This window comes from Pocillopora damicornis, chromosome 14 (assembly GCF_964200805.1).
Source record: "Pocillopora damicornis chromosome 14, jaPocDami1.2, whole genome shotgun sequence".
Lineage (NCBI taxonomy): Eukaryota > Metazoa > Cnidaria > Anthozoa > Scleractinia > Pocilloporidae > Pocillopora > Pocillopora damicornis.
The window spans coordinates 19,329,691-19,342,804 of record NC_142683.1 but is presented as its reverse complement, the minus strand read 5'-3'; the positions used below and the strand labels follow the sequence as shown (position 1 = coordinate 19,342,804).

Sequence of the window (13,114 nt, the reverse complement as noted above, 5' to 3'; positions counted from 1 at the left end):
TTCACATTGCCAAAAACCTTTGTCGGCGAAGTGTGAAAATTTGCACCCATTTAATGGGATTAACATAGTGTCCTTCATTGCTTTTGATGAAAACACGCTCGAGAATAATCACACAGTGTAAATATTTTCATGAAATCACTTTTTGCCAAAAGCGTTTGAACTGTGAACGGGGCTGCAGCGTTATGCTTTATGATTGTTCGACTTCAGCCAAATTTACCATGATTTCAAATCTGTCACACCTTTAAATATAGAATAAATTTTAACGCACATTTCAAGCTCGAGATACGTATAGTTTGCTGAGAAATTCCTTAGTGAGGAAGATTAAATTAAAAAATGTTTTCTTTGTTAATATAACAGAAATCAGACGATGGGACTCTTTCTTTGTTGTTGTTTTTGTCGTGTTTTGAACGCCCAGACGTTTCGTCTACCGTAAGCAGCTGAAATAACAGAACATGTTCCACTCAATAGCTGAGTTCTTGCGCGGGATCTCATTGGCTACAGCAAATTTCGTAACTGTAATAACTTAATGAAACGCTTTGCATGTAGGAGTATGTTGATAAGATCAAGATTGAATCGATTATCGACTCGTTCAACTGTACTCCCTCGGCATTAAACACTCGAATATTTAAATGTAAAAACACGAGCTTTTCATGCCTTTAGTCAAATTGTATTTATTTTGTTTGATGCGTCACACGACGAAGCGCCAATGAAAGTGTTCTTTCGTTCTTGTGCTGGATTGCTTTGGTTCCTCTGACTAAAATACGCAATAAATCGTTTCTCGAGAGAATTCTCCAGACTGCACCGCTCGTTAATAATGGTCGTTGTTGAAAACAGCTTGTCACATTTGCGATAGAGTTATGACTCAAGATATGTCTTATACTATTATGTGTCCGTTGTCAGAGAATATTTTGAAAGGTGAGGGGGTTTAAGATTTTATCAATTTGTATCATCAGAGGGATATGAGGCACTTTGTCCAGCACCCTTTTTTCTCAGGCCTCTAAGTCCACTCTGGTTCGTGTTGAACCTTCAACATCTGAACAGTGCAAGTGATGGGGGGGGGGGGGTTAGGGTTAGGGTTAGGGTTAGGATTAGGGTTAGGGTTAGGGTTGGGGTTGAGACAAAGAACCATTTCTCCTACTCCCCTCCCCCGTAGAAGCGTTACTGACTTCATGGCCACCCCTAAAGATTTTTCATACTGAGTGAAGCCTTCGCATTTTAATCCGCTTTATGCGTCGTGCTACATATGATGGCGGATCTAATTCGTCTGGAGGATGAGTTGAGACATCAACTTACGCTATCAATGCGAGGGCGTAACTGGGGGGGGGGGGTTGGTTACCATAACCCCCCCTCCTTTGCAGGCCTTTTTTCTTTTAAGGAAACAACCCACAATATTCAGGTGGCGAAAACTGGCGAGCACCCTCCGTTTGACGCAGTGTGATCCCCCTTGAAAAATTAAGGCTACGCCCCTGCCTGTGTGGGCAAAATTGCCTTGATATCCAATTACCAAGGATTCAAATTTTTACCAAAGAGAGAAGCGAGAATCCCTACTGATGTTGAATATTGGCAAGGATTGCAGACAACCACCTTGAAGAATTTAGGAAGAGTCTTACCATTTAAGGTGGTCGTCTGCTGTCCTTGTTCTTAATCCTTAGGGATTCTTTCTCGTCTTTTTTGGTATATTCTTGGTAGTTTGTTAGGTTTAGGTCCATCTTACGAAAATAGATATTTTACGACGAGTGATCATGCGTTTCTAGGTATCATTGTACGCCGCTTAAAATTACCAATATCCTCTAAAGCTGGTTCTGTTTGAAGAGCTAAAATTTGGAAATCCAGTTTTTGTGAATGATAAATTTTGAATAACTATTCAATTTCTTTAAGATGCAGTGTTTACGTCCCAGGTAACGGGATAAGTTGCACTTGTTATCCACTGATCTGCAGACACTTTCCATCTTCATTCTACTTATCTACTTATGATGGTAATGAGATTCTTTCTGGAAGCACAATGTTCATAGCGGTATGAGATAATAGTCATTAATATCCCATTTGTCATTCAGTTGCTCGGTCATCGTTAATGGAAAAGATGAGGTTCATAGGGGAGATCTTACATAAATAAACGCCAAAATTCTAATGAATGAAATTCTAAAGAGGTAGACGGCGAGTAGACTTTAGTTTGGAGGAATACATCCTGTTTTTTTTTTTTTTTTTCCGCTATGATGTAATTTTTAAGCCATAAAACCGCTTATCCAATTTTCTTCATCGAGTGTCAAAATGATACTTTCGTGATCGGCAAGAATGCATTGCACGATGCCATATTTCTAGGGAGTGGTCTGGTATCAAGTGGTTCTTATGAGATAATGTTATTATTTAGGAAGTGGTTTGTGGAAAACGCCTTGAAATGAAATGTGTTTTGAAATTAACTAGACAGACGAGACTTCTGTGTTAAGTCAAAATATTTTGACTTAATGCATATTTTACCCACACCCCTGACGACTGGGCAGATAACAAATAATACTGAGACTTTTTGATAAAGGTCCTACCGAATATTTTCATCGCTTATGAGATAAGCTGTATGCAACAACGTATTTTGTCTACGAACAATAAATCGGACGAATCTTTCGGAAAAACAAATAAGCTATTCAATCAAAATCCAAGATGGCGTCTAGTTATCGATCGAGATGCATGTGCTACGTTTTGGAAACAAACTTAACGAGGAAGTTTGCCGCGGATTTATCTTTGCAAATTTATTTAATTCACTATATCTCTTAGTAAGGTTATGATGAAACGTTGTAGTCGCCAATTTGGCGACTAACTTTCAGGATTTGGTCGCCAAAATGAAAAATTTAGTCGCATTGGCGCCTGTATTAGGCGCAATTTCACGCCCTGTATTGTGAGGTGGGGTCTGGGAAACGAAAAGAAATTCTCTAAATAAAAAATGGCGGATATTTTATTCACGTATCGTGCTGTATTCCAAACGCGATAACTACAGCTAGTAAAGTTTACTTGGTTTTGGTTTATGAAGGGACTTGTATCTCAGTAGAGTATCATTTTTTTAAAGAGCGTATTGGGTTATTTCAGGTGTACTTCATTCAAATCTAAAGAGCTCACTCAGCCTTCGTCGGTAATGCCCAAAATCGAACACTTGTGTCACAAATTGGACACAAGCGTCCAAAATCAGACCTCAAAAATCAAAAATCGGACAACTTTATCCGATTTTGGACACTGCTGTCCGATTTTAGACACTAATGTTCGATTTGAAATACTTGTGTCCGATTTGGGACACTATTGTTCGATTGAAGACAGTAGTGTTCATTTTTAGAAAACTAGTATCCGATTTTGGACACTGGTGTCCTGATCTTAGATATTAATGACCGAATTTCAACTCCAGTGTCCGATTTTGGACACTTGTGTCCGATTTTGGACACTGGTGTCCGATTTTAGACACAATCAACCGATTTTAAAGGTAAGTGTCTGATTTCAGACTTTTTTGTCCGATTTTGGACAAAAGTGTTCGATATTGGACACGAGTTTCCGATTTTTGACTCTAGTGTTCAAATTTGGAAATTTGTGCCCGTTTTTAAGAAACTGGTGTCTGAATTTAGGCGTAAATGTCCGATTTTGGACACTTGTGCCTGATCTGGGACACTGGTGTACGATTTTGAACAGTAGTGTCCGATTTTGGACACAAGTAACCAATGTTATACATTTTTAATTTTTTTTTTGATTTTAGACATTGATGTCCGACGTTACACTTAAGTGTCCGATTTTGGACACTAGTGTCCGGTGTCCGATTTCTGGTCGTAGTGTCTGATTTCGAACATTGCTGGTCGATTTTAGACTCCAGTGAGTTTGGACAAAAGTGTCTGATTTTATACACAAACAGCCCGACACGAGTGTCTGGTTTTTGGTGGTATGGTCCGATTATTTGACACAAGTGACTGATTTAGACATCAGTGTCCGATTTTGGACACAGGTAACTGATATTGGAGATTAGTGTCTGATTTTAGACATTATTGCCCGAGTTTGGACACAAGTTTCCGATGTTGGTCACATGTGTCGATATAAGACACTAATGTCTGACTTTCGACACTAGTGTCTAATCGTCTAATGTCTACTATTTTCTAATTTGGAAACTTATTTCTGTTTTAAGAAAATAGTGTCTGTTTTTTAGGCACTAGTCTTCGATTTTGGACATTAGCGTCCAATTTTAGACACTGTTACCACCATGTGGAAGATAATTAAAAGTGTCAGGGTGGTCGCGCTGCGCTAAATCTGTACGTTCTTATTTTGAGCCAACTCAGTCAATAACTACCAAGTCTGTTGCGAGTTTCCTGCTGCTTCATTCTCTTTGGATACAATGGCTTACGAATAAAGATGTTATTTGCAACCAAGTGACTCGAAAGGCGTGAGAAGTCCCCACGAAGTGTGCGGGTGTTATGATCTTATCTGATGTTAAAGTGTTAGTTTCTGTGGATGTTACAGCTCACCCTTTCATAGCAATGGGTGGAGGCTTCGCATCATACCACTACCCCCTTCCCTGACGTAATGAAAATGCTGCCCTCAACTACAATCGACTAATCACATGCTTAAAATTTAAGCGTAAGCCTTTCCCAGATCGTTCGAGTCTGTGATTGAGAGAACCTGGACACGAGGTTAAGTTTTCGCGCGGTTCTTGAATTTAAAGCCTGCGACGGACATGAAAACATACGGGCACAATTGAACAAACCGACAACTGCTTTATATCCAGAAAGGCCAGTTACACCCTGGTGTTTTATTCAGGAAAATCACTATAAAAATTGTGCACAGATTTTCCTGTTACCTTGTAATACAATAATAAACTATTTTTTTTTATATTGTTCAGATGGCCTTATGAAACCAGATTTGTGCTTTTTTGTTCACCAAGAAAATGGTAGTTACACGTGGAAGTGTGAAGACAGAGGTCAGTATCTGAACTAATGTTTTAATTATGTAAGCTACCTTAGACATTCCGAAACGGTACTGATGCAGAGTTTCAGGTTAACAGCCACACACACCATTCAAGCCTTTGGGTCAATTTTCTTTAGCTCTAATTTATTTATTTATTTATTTATTTATTTGTCAGTGATATGTATGCAGGCTGGCCCAGTTCAGCTTCAAGTTGCTTTGAATGGGCTCTTGAGATCAAACGATAAGTCATTAGCCAAGTTGACTGACGCACATAATTTTTCTTTATTTTAAAAAATATAAAAATGTCTTCCTTCCAATCTACGTATCCGATTAGCTCTTACCTGTGCGATTATCGGAGGCGAAAGAAAGAGTGGAGGCCAAGTATATATTTAAAGCTATATATTTAATGAGCAGAGGAGCTCACAAGAGCAGGGCCTGAGGTCAACTGAACTGTTGCATAATCACATTAGGATATTTATAAGTCGAGCGCGGTTGGTAGGTAAGAGGGTTAAGGGCTAATCCCACATCCCCCTTTCTAGACATTTCGATACTGTAAGAATGTCTCTGTGCAAAGTCTTCTAATAATGGAAAGCGAGTCTATTAAGTAATTTGATCATGAAACTAATAGCAAATGTTCATTCAGTCCTAATCAAAACCTAATCTCTTGGGCGGGTTTACCTTTCTTCCGGAACGAGTAGCGGTTCCAGGAACGGGAACTGGAATGGAAGACTTTTGGGCAGACATAAAAGCTTCGTTCTTCTCTGCCGGAATAGGTGGCTGATCCTTGGAAATTTCGGGAGGATCAGGTGGAGGGCTTTCCGTTGTGTACTTTGCTTCTTTAGGATTTGGATTGAGTTGACGTCTGTTTCTTCTAACAGTTGCGTTGCTGTCAGTGTCGAGGTAGTAGGAACGTGGCTGTGGTGTTTTGGATACTACTACCGCGTTCTCTTTGCGATCAGGGATGTAAACACGATCGCCTGGCGACAGATTACTGAGCTCTTTAACTGCATGTCGTCGGTTGTACTCTTTCATTTGCTCGGTCTTAATCTTGGCTTCCTTTTCACGCAATGTCGTTAACTCTGGCCATTGCGGTGTTAGTTTAGACGGAGTAGTTGGAAGGGTGGTGCGTAGTCGCCGTCCCATGCATAGTTCGGCTGGGCTGAATCCGTTTTCCAGTGGAGTAGCTCTGTAAGCGAGTAGTGCTTCATACGGATCGTCAGATTTTGTAAGGAGGTTTTTAGTTGTTTGCACCATGCGTTCAGCTTCTCCGTTGCTTTGTGGGTATTTTGGACTGCTTGTAATGTGTGTGAATCCCCATTTTTCTGCAAATTTGGCGAATTCCGCTGAGGAATACTGCGGTCCGTTATCGGAGATCACGGTTTCTGGAATTCCATGGCGCGCGAAGATCGCTTTTAGGTGGTTGATTACTTCTTGAGAGGTGGCTTTTCGAAGTACGCCAATCTCGCAATACCGCGAGAAGTAATCTACCACGAGGACAAATTCCTGTCCTTTCCATTCGAATAGATCGGTTCCTACTTTTTGGAATGGACGCTCAGGTAACTGTGTAGGAATCATGGGCTCTGCACGATTAGTTTTCGTCTTGATACAAGTAGGGCATTCCCTGACAAGATCTTCTATCTGCTTGCTGAGATTCGGCCACCAGACACCACTTTTCGCTCTTTCACGGCATTTCTGGATGCCTTGATGACCTGTGTGTATCTTGTCTAATACATCGAGTCTTAACACTGAGGGAATTATGACTCTGTCGTCTTTCATTAGGATTCCCTGCTGAACTGTGATTTCTGCCCTGTACTGCCAGTACGGTTGGAGTGAACAATTCAAGTGATGTTTCTCTGGCCAGCCTTCACTGCAGAACAGCTTAAGCTTTGAACAGACTTCGTCTTCGTCCTGATGAAGGCGTATTTCTTGCAAGCGGCGCTCTGTAGTTGGCAGGCATTCTACTATGTGTGAGACATAGAGGTTTAAATCTTCGTTAAGTTTCTTCTCGTCTTTCGTGAGACTTCGGTGAAGTGGTGCTCTTGATAAGGTATCAGCTGTGGTGAGGTCTTTTCCGGGTACATGGGCTATTTGGTACGAGTAGCGCATAAGTCGCATCCGGAACCTTTGAATACGTGGTGGCATGTCCTGGAGACATTTTGATCCTAGTAACGGCACCAACGGTTTGTGATCCGTTTCGATAAGGAACTCTTTACCGAGGACAAAGTCGGCAAACTTTTCACAAGCCCAAGTAGTTGCGAGTGCTTCTTTCTCTATCTGAGCGTATCTTTGTTCAGTAGACGTCATAGAGCGCGAAGCGTAGGCGATTGGCTTCTTTGAGTCATCTTCTTGGACTTGTAAGAGGACTGCTCCTAATCCACATGGTGTCAGAAGTGGGATCCTACAGCAGGAACAAGAAGTAGCGGAAAAGAAAGTTGTTTCCGACCTCATTTCACATCGCGTGAATGAATTCAAACGCTCAAGATCCAAACGAAGAAATATTCGAGGAATCAAGCACGCCAGTCACGTCACCACCCACAGACCCAGTGAAACCGAGTTCTTCAACGGCTTCACTACAGACGGATAACCCACAAAATGGAAGCGTAAAAATGGCCGCAGCAAATTTCAATATTCCTCCTCCGGCTAAGTTTGATCCCAAAACAGACGATTGGGACCACTGGATAAAGCGCTACGAGTTATTTGAAGCAGCTACGGAACGTGATGAGCTGTCAGATAAAGTGCGCATCAATACGCTTATTTACGTAATGGGAAATAATGCCGCCGACATCTATGATAGTTTCAAACTGTCAGGTGAAGATATCCAGTACGCGAATGTCAAACAAAAATTCAAAGATCATTTTAAAGGAAAAGTTGCTTTAGTCTTCGAGAGAACACAGTTCGTAAGACGCTTTCAGCAAGACAAAGAATCTGTCCTCACCTTCATTGAAGATCTTCAGAGAAGAGCCGACCTCTGCTCTTTTGGGGACCTTCGTGACCAAATGGTGCACACTCAAATAATTGCTGGTTTGCGTGATTCTCATCTCAGGCGTCGATTGATGGCAAATGACAACTTAACTCTGGATCAGGTAATTAAAGAAGTTAAATCCGCCGAAATCACGAAACATCATGATCGAATTCTTCAAAACCCCTCAAGTGCCGCTGACATATCGGCAATACATGACAGGAAAGTTCCAGAAAACAAACGTCGAAGTCCAAAACCCAAGCATTATGGAGTTTCTTCGAAAGCAAAGAAAACATCGTGTTACAGATGTGGAGCTCAGCCAGGTCACCCTCCTGTGTGTGGATCTGACAAAGCTCAATGAAAACGTTTGCCGTGAAACGTATCCCACTTCTGACACCATGTGCGATTATCGGAGGCGAAAGAAAGAGTGGAGGCCAAGTATATATTTAAAGCTATATATTTAATGAGCAGAGGAGCTCACAAGAGCAGGGCCTGAGGTCAACTGAACTGTTGCATAATCACATTAGGATATTTATAAGTCGAGCGCGGTTGGTAGGTAAGAGGGTTAAGGGCTAATCCCACATTACCTTCTACAATTATGCAGTTTGCTACCTCGTTCTCATGGCCAACTGCACTAAATATAGTACCAATAACGCGGGAATCGAGTACAAATGTCTCGCGATGTTGTACGGTTATTTGGACAGATGGTTATCTTGTACTGCAAAACAACCTGTTTGAAAAGCATAGTTTTGATTGTGCAAAAAGCTGCCCTAAGAAAATTCAAACGATATCTGTCAGACTTCGAACAGTGATTTGTCACAGCGTGCCCTCATTAGTAACAGCGATCTTATTAGTAATTCACGTTACTGTCTGCCATACAGTTCTTGTGATGTTAGTTTGGAGCATTTGGTATTGGATCCACTAATAATCCCCTAATTGATATTTTTCTTTTTACTGGGATACCTGTGGTAGCCCAGTCATAAAATGCCTTTGTTTTTTTGTCGTCTTTTTTTTTTTTTTTTTTTTTTTTTTCCTCCGCCACAAAATGGAAAAATTGCGCAATAGTACCCAGAGGTCATTGGGCCCTCAACACCATGACAACTAACTGTGATCCAATGAGGTGTTCACATGCTGATCACGCGTGCTATCTTGATGATGATTGACGTTGTCATGCACGGACAGGGCCGGGTCACATGACGAACACAAGATTTTTGCCCATAAAACTCTTCTGTCAGTCGATTTGTATTTCAATGTGTTTGGATTACGATCATCTGGAGCATTATGACGCAAACGCTCAAAATACTTATAGACGCATACACAAGTCGTATTATTCGCTGCCAATCCACACAAAAAGATGTTATTGAGCGGTAATTTTGGAACGGACTGAATCGCGAACGCTTGAAAGCCATGAAAGCATTGAATGCCTTGTATGTCTTGTATGCTAAGTATGCCAATGTCTTAGTTGAAAACGTTAACTCGTTGTAAAAAGAAAAATCTGAAGTCTGAAACCAAACTGCATATACTCTATGCAATCTATTGAACAACACTACTACGGACCGTGAGACTGAAGAACAAAATTCAAATGGATGCAAACTGCTTGTGAAGAAAGACACCATGTTGGATTCACTTGATGCCAGGGAACGTAGCTACGATAACAGTGCGAATGGTATTAATTTCACGATCAGAAAGGTGAATCTTATGTTTTTTTTCATTGTAGTTGTATGGATATTCTTTTTTAATAAATACATGATCCAAAATCCCGTGTTTTTTGTGTATAATGTTATTATGTTAAGTATTGTTTACGCAATTGTCTTGTCAAAGGCAACCCAAGGTCACGTCTCGAGAAAGAGCCAACGATTAATTCACGAACGCGTCACGCGTTGTGTGACTCAGTGTAAGTTATGCCAGGAACCGTTGAAAATTTGAACACGTTATAAGGAATAGTATAGGGAACGAAATATGGTCGATTTACAACGATAAATATTTCGAAATATGAAAATTTTTCTCGTAAAATCAATAAAACTTACTCATACCCTTTGTATCCGTTGTAGTTTCTGGCGATTGTTGCCGTTTTATGCTTGCTTTACCATCACTATTATTTACGTCATCTACTTTTATTACATTGGTAAAATCTGTACAGACATCACACCAACCAACTATGTTGAAGGCTTGAAATTATATTACGATCGATTTTCATCAAGAAATGGGCCAGGAATTTTCCACAATAGTGCAAATAATCGTGAAGGCTCATCGCGGAAAAGCGATTGCGTGACGCTCGGTAAGCTGTAAGATGACATGTTATTATATACCAGACGTAAAAACTCTTCAGATTCTCAGTCTGCATTTTGTACCCACTCTGCAGTCTATATTTTGCATACGGTCTGCAGTCTGCTGTCTACATTTTGTACTAACAGGTATCCGTGGCACCAATACAGTTTATTTTTGGTTACATTTATTCGCACAACACACATAATCTACCACAAAATACCTGTGTGAGGTAATTCGACATTTTCATTCTTTCCCGCATTAATAATCTTCTTTCCTTTTGTAAGAATGTAGACCACTTACAATGTTTCAAGTAATCCATCCACCCTACAAAAAATAACTCTTGCATGTATAGCATGCCTATGTTTTGAGACAGGTGTATGCCCTTGGCCAGACTTGAGCTCACTATTTCAGTATACTAGTCCGACACGCGTAGTATCACTACACTTGATTCCACGGATCCAATACCATCCAGGTATCCCAGTTACCCTGCTCACAGGGTCTAGTTTCTCATCACTTGCATGCATGATATTGTATTGATATTGTAAGAAGAAATTTTGCCTTGGTCACTCATGGGTTAAGTTTTCTTTTCGAGAGGAGTGTCTTGCCCCTTTCAACCCCAGTTTGTATTTGTCCTTACACCTTTAACTCCTAAGATCCAGTTAGTAACTATCCCTACTTTCTACTATACTTTTACTTGTAAATTAGACAAGAGAATTTAGTCTTATTCCAAAATAGAACCGTCAAGCTGATAAGCTTGTCTGTTCTCTTAATCTTTGTACAAGAAGAATCATCAGAACTGCAACGAGAATTTATATCGTCTCCATTTATATCATCATTGCGCATAAGTTACATGTTAATCATTTCAAGAAAATAAAGGAATAAGCGCATGTTCCGAGATTCAACATGCACAAGGTATTCTCTTGCCAGGGTGGCTCTTTTTCGGTTTTACTCACGACGATTTTAAACAATTTTATGGGATGTTATGATCTATGACTTGTGTTTCTTATCTCGTTGAAGTGCCCTATAGAGGCACAGTCCATTATCTTGACAGGCTCTTACTGCACCGGTTAAGATAGGGACCACATAGGATGATCAAGGTTCCTCTCTCGATAGAGATAACTGTTATATTTATAAACCTTAACAAAACAATAAGTTATTCTTATCAATTAGTTGTCTTTAAAGCTTAAGATGACCATGAAATCTTCATTCCTCGACAAAATAAACCGTGCACGATAAGAGCCCCTTATACAAGTAAAGGAATCTGTTCTCGTATTACTTTAAGCATGTATTATCATTATTATTTCAGGCGTAACAGGCCGAAAAGTTTTAGTTATTTTATCCAGGCTGCATCACTAGTATTCTTATGGAAGAAGCATTCACTACTTGTTTAAGCAAACGCTTAAACACGAATTCGATGCCATGAGTTTCGATGGTCTCAACAAGTGTAAGGCTTGGCAGAGCCGGGGGGTGTGGAGGGAAATAGGGATGGGACCCCTAAAAGAACAATACAGCAGCCTGGTGTTTCCTCAAATTTCAAGCATGACGGTAGAATAGATCGCCTCACCCCTCTCCCCTTACTCTACTCACCTAGTATACACGCAGGGCTGAAATAGACGAGACCTGATTCCTAGGGTTGCGTAGATATCTTGAAGTGTTCTCTCTTCTCGTGCCTCAATAGAAATGTAGATATTGGCTAGGCGTTGGATAATCTGAGCGTTTCAACTGTTCACTCGCAGCACTGAGTAGTGATGACTTTAGCCAATAATTTCTACCTTTGAAACACAAAGACGGCTTTTAATTTATTTTTACCCGGGTTATTTTCTGCCAACTGTCATCAAATTGGCTGTCAGTCAGTTCATTACCTTTCTAATAGCAGCGGTAGATTGACCTTGAGACAGGGTAACTTGCAGTTGACGAGAGCTGCTTGTACAGAATAGCATTTCAACTCATCACCAGCTTAATTAACTCCGCTGAGAAAATTCCACACCCAAACAAAAGGGTTTTGTCGGCTTGCAAAGGGTCTGAAAAAGCCACATATTTTAGGTTCAGGTTTTTTCACCTTTTGTTTTGTTTTATGTTGTTTATTTGTATATTCTCTTGTCCTCTTCCTACGTGTTTGACCTATGAGGGTTAGTTATATCGTGCCTTTTCCCCTACAGAAACTTATACTTCTATTCTATCTCGCAAAACTGAAGTTAATCCCTTATCGCACGCAAGGTCTATAAGTATCACGTATTCCAGCTCATTTAACAGCCACTGCAAACGTTAAGTCTCGCTTGGAAAAACAGGACACACTCCCAAGAGCAAACTAACTAAAAGATGTTGACAAAAATTGCGTTAACAAGGTCGGTATCCAAAACCGACCTCCCGTAATGCGACATTCCTGTCCCATATTAGTTTACGTTATTTTATATTTTTCCGTAGATAACGACGATTCATCAATTTTTCTTTTGCAAACATTCACTGATAAGTTGAGCAAGAGCACAGCTATGAAAGGATTTTTAGAGATAAGATGTTTAGACTCACCTGGTAATGGCATCCTATCGCTTCCTTTGAGGCAGACCTTTTTTCGTTAATCCAACACTTGTTTTCGCTCCCTTCATGTTTCCGGCTTTTGGATAAAGGAGACTTACCCCATGTTTAAGAAGCAAAGTTTCTTGCGAATTTTAGCCTGAAATCTGTGGATGGCAGATTGCTTTTAAGAGTGAACTTTCTCACATTTAAAAAGATAACAATCTTGCGGTTGTGGTCGCCTCTCTACTGACACGGATATTTTTTGCACGCGTATTTTTCTACTGAATTTCTGATCAACTTTTCATCAATTCTTTTTTATTCCTAGTGATATTTCAAATGCCACACCTTCAATAAAGTATTAAGCTTTTTGAAATTTACCTTAAGTCTAGACAAGAAAATTTAATTTCCTGAGGTCTTCTTAAATTTTTGAGTAAGTTCTTTATCTGCGGT

The 13,114-nt window shown here is 40.2% G+C and overlaps 1 protein-coding gene across 1 annotated transcript in view; it reads left to right on the top strand.

The window, feature by feature from the left end:
• LOC113681723 (uncharacterized) overlaps positions 1-13,114 on the top strand; it is a 44,176-nt gene that overhangs the window by 5,261 nt on the left and 25,801 nt on the right. The window contains exon 3 of the mRNA XM_027198845.2: positions 4,859-4,936. Within this exon, the coding sequence (XP_027054646.2) occupies positions 4,859-4,936 (78 nt within the window). The remainder of the gene's footprint in view (positions 1-4,858; positions 4,937-13,114) is intronic.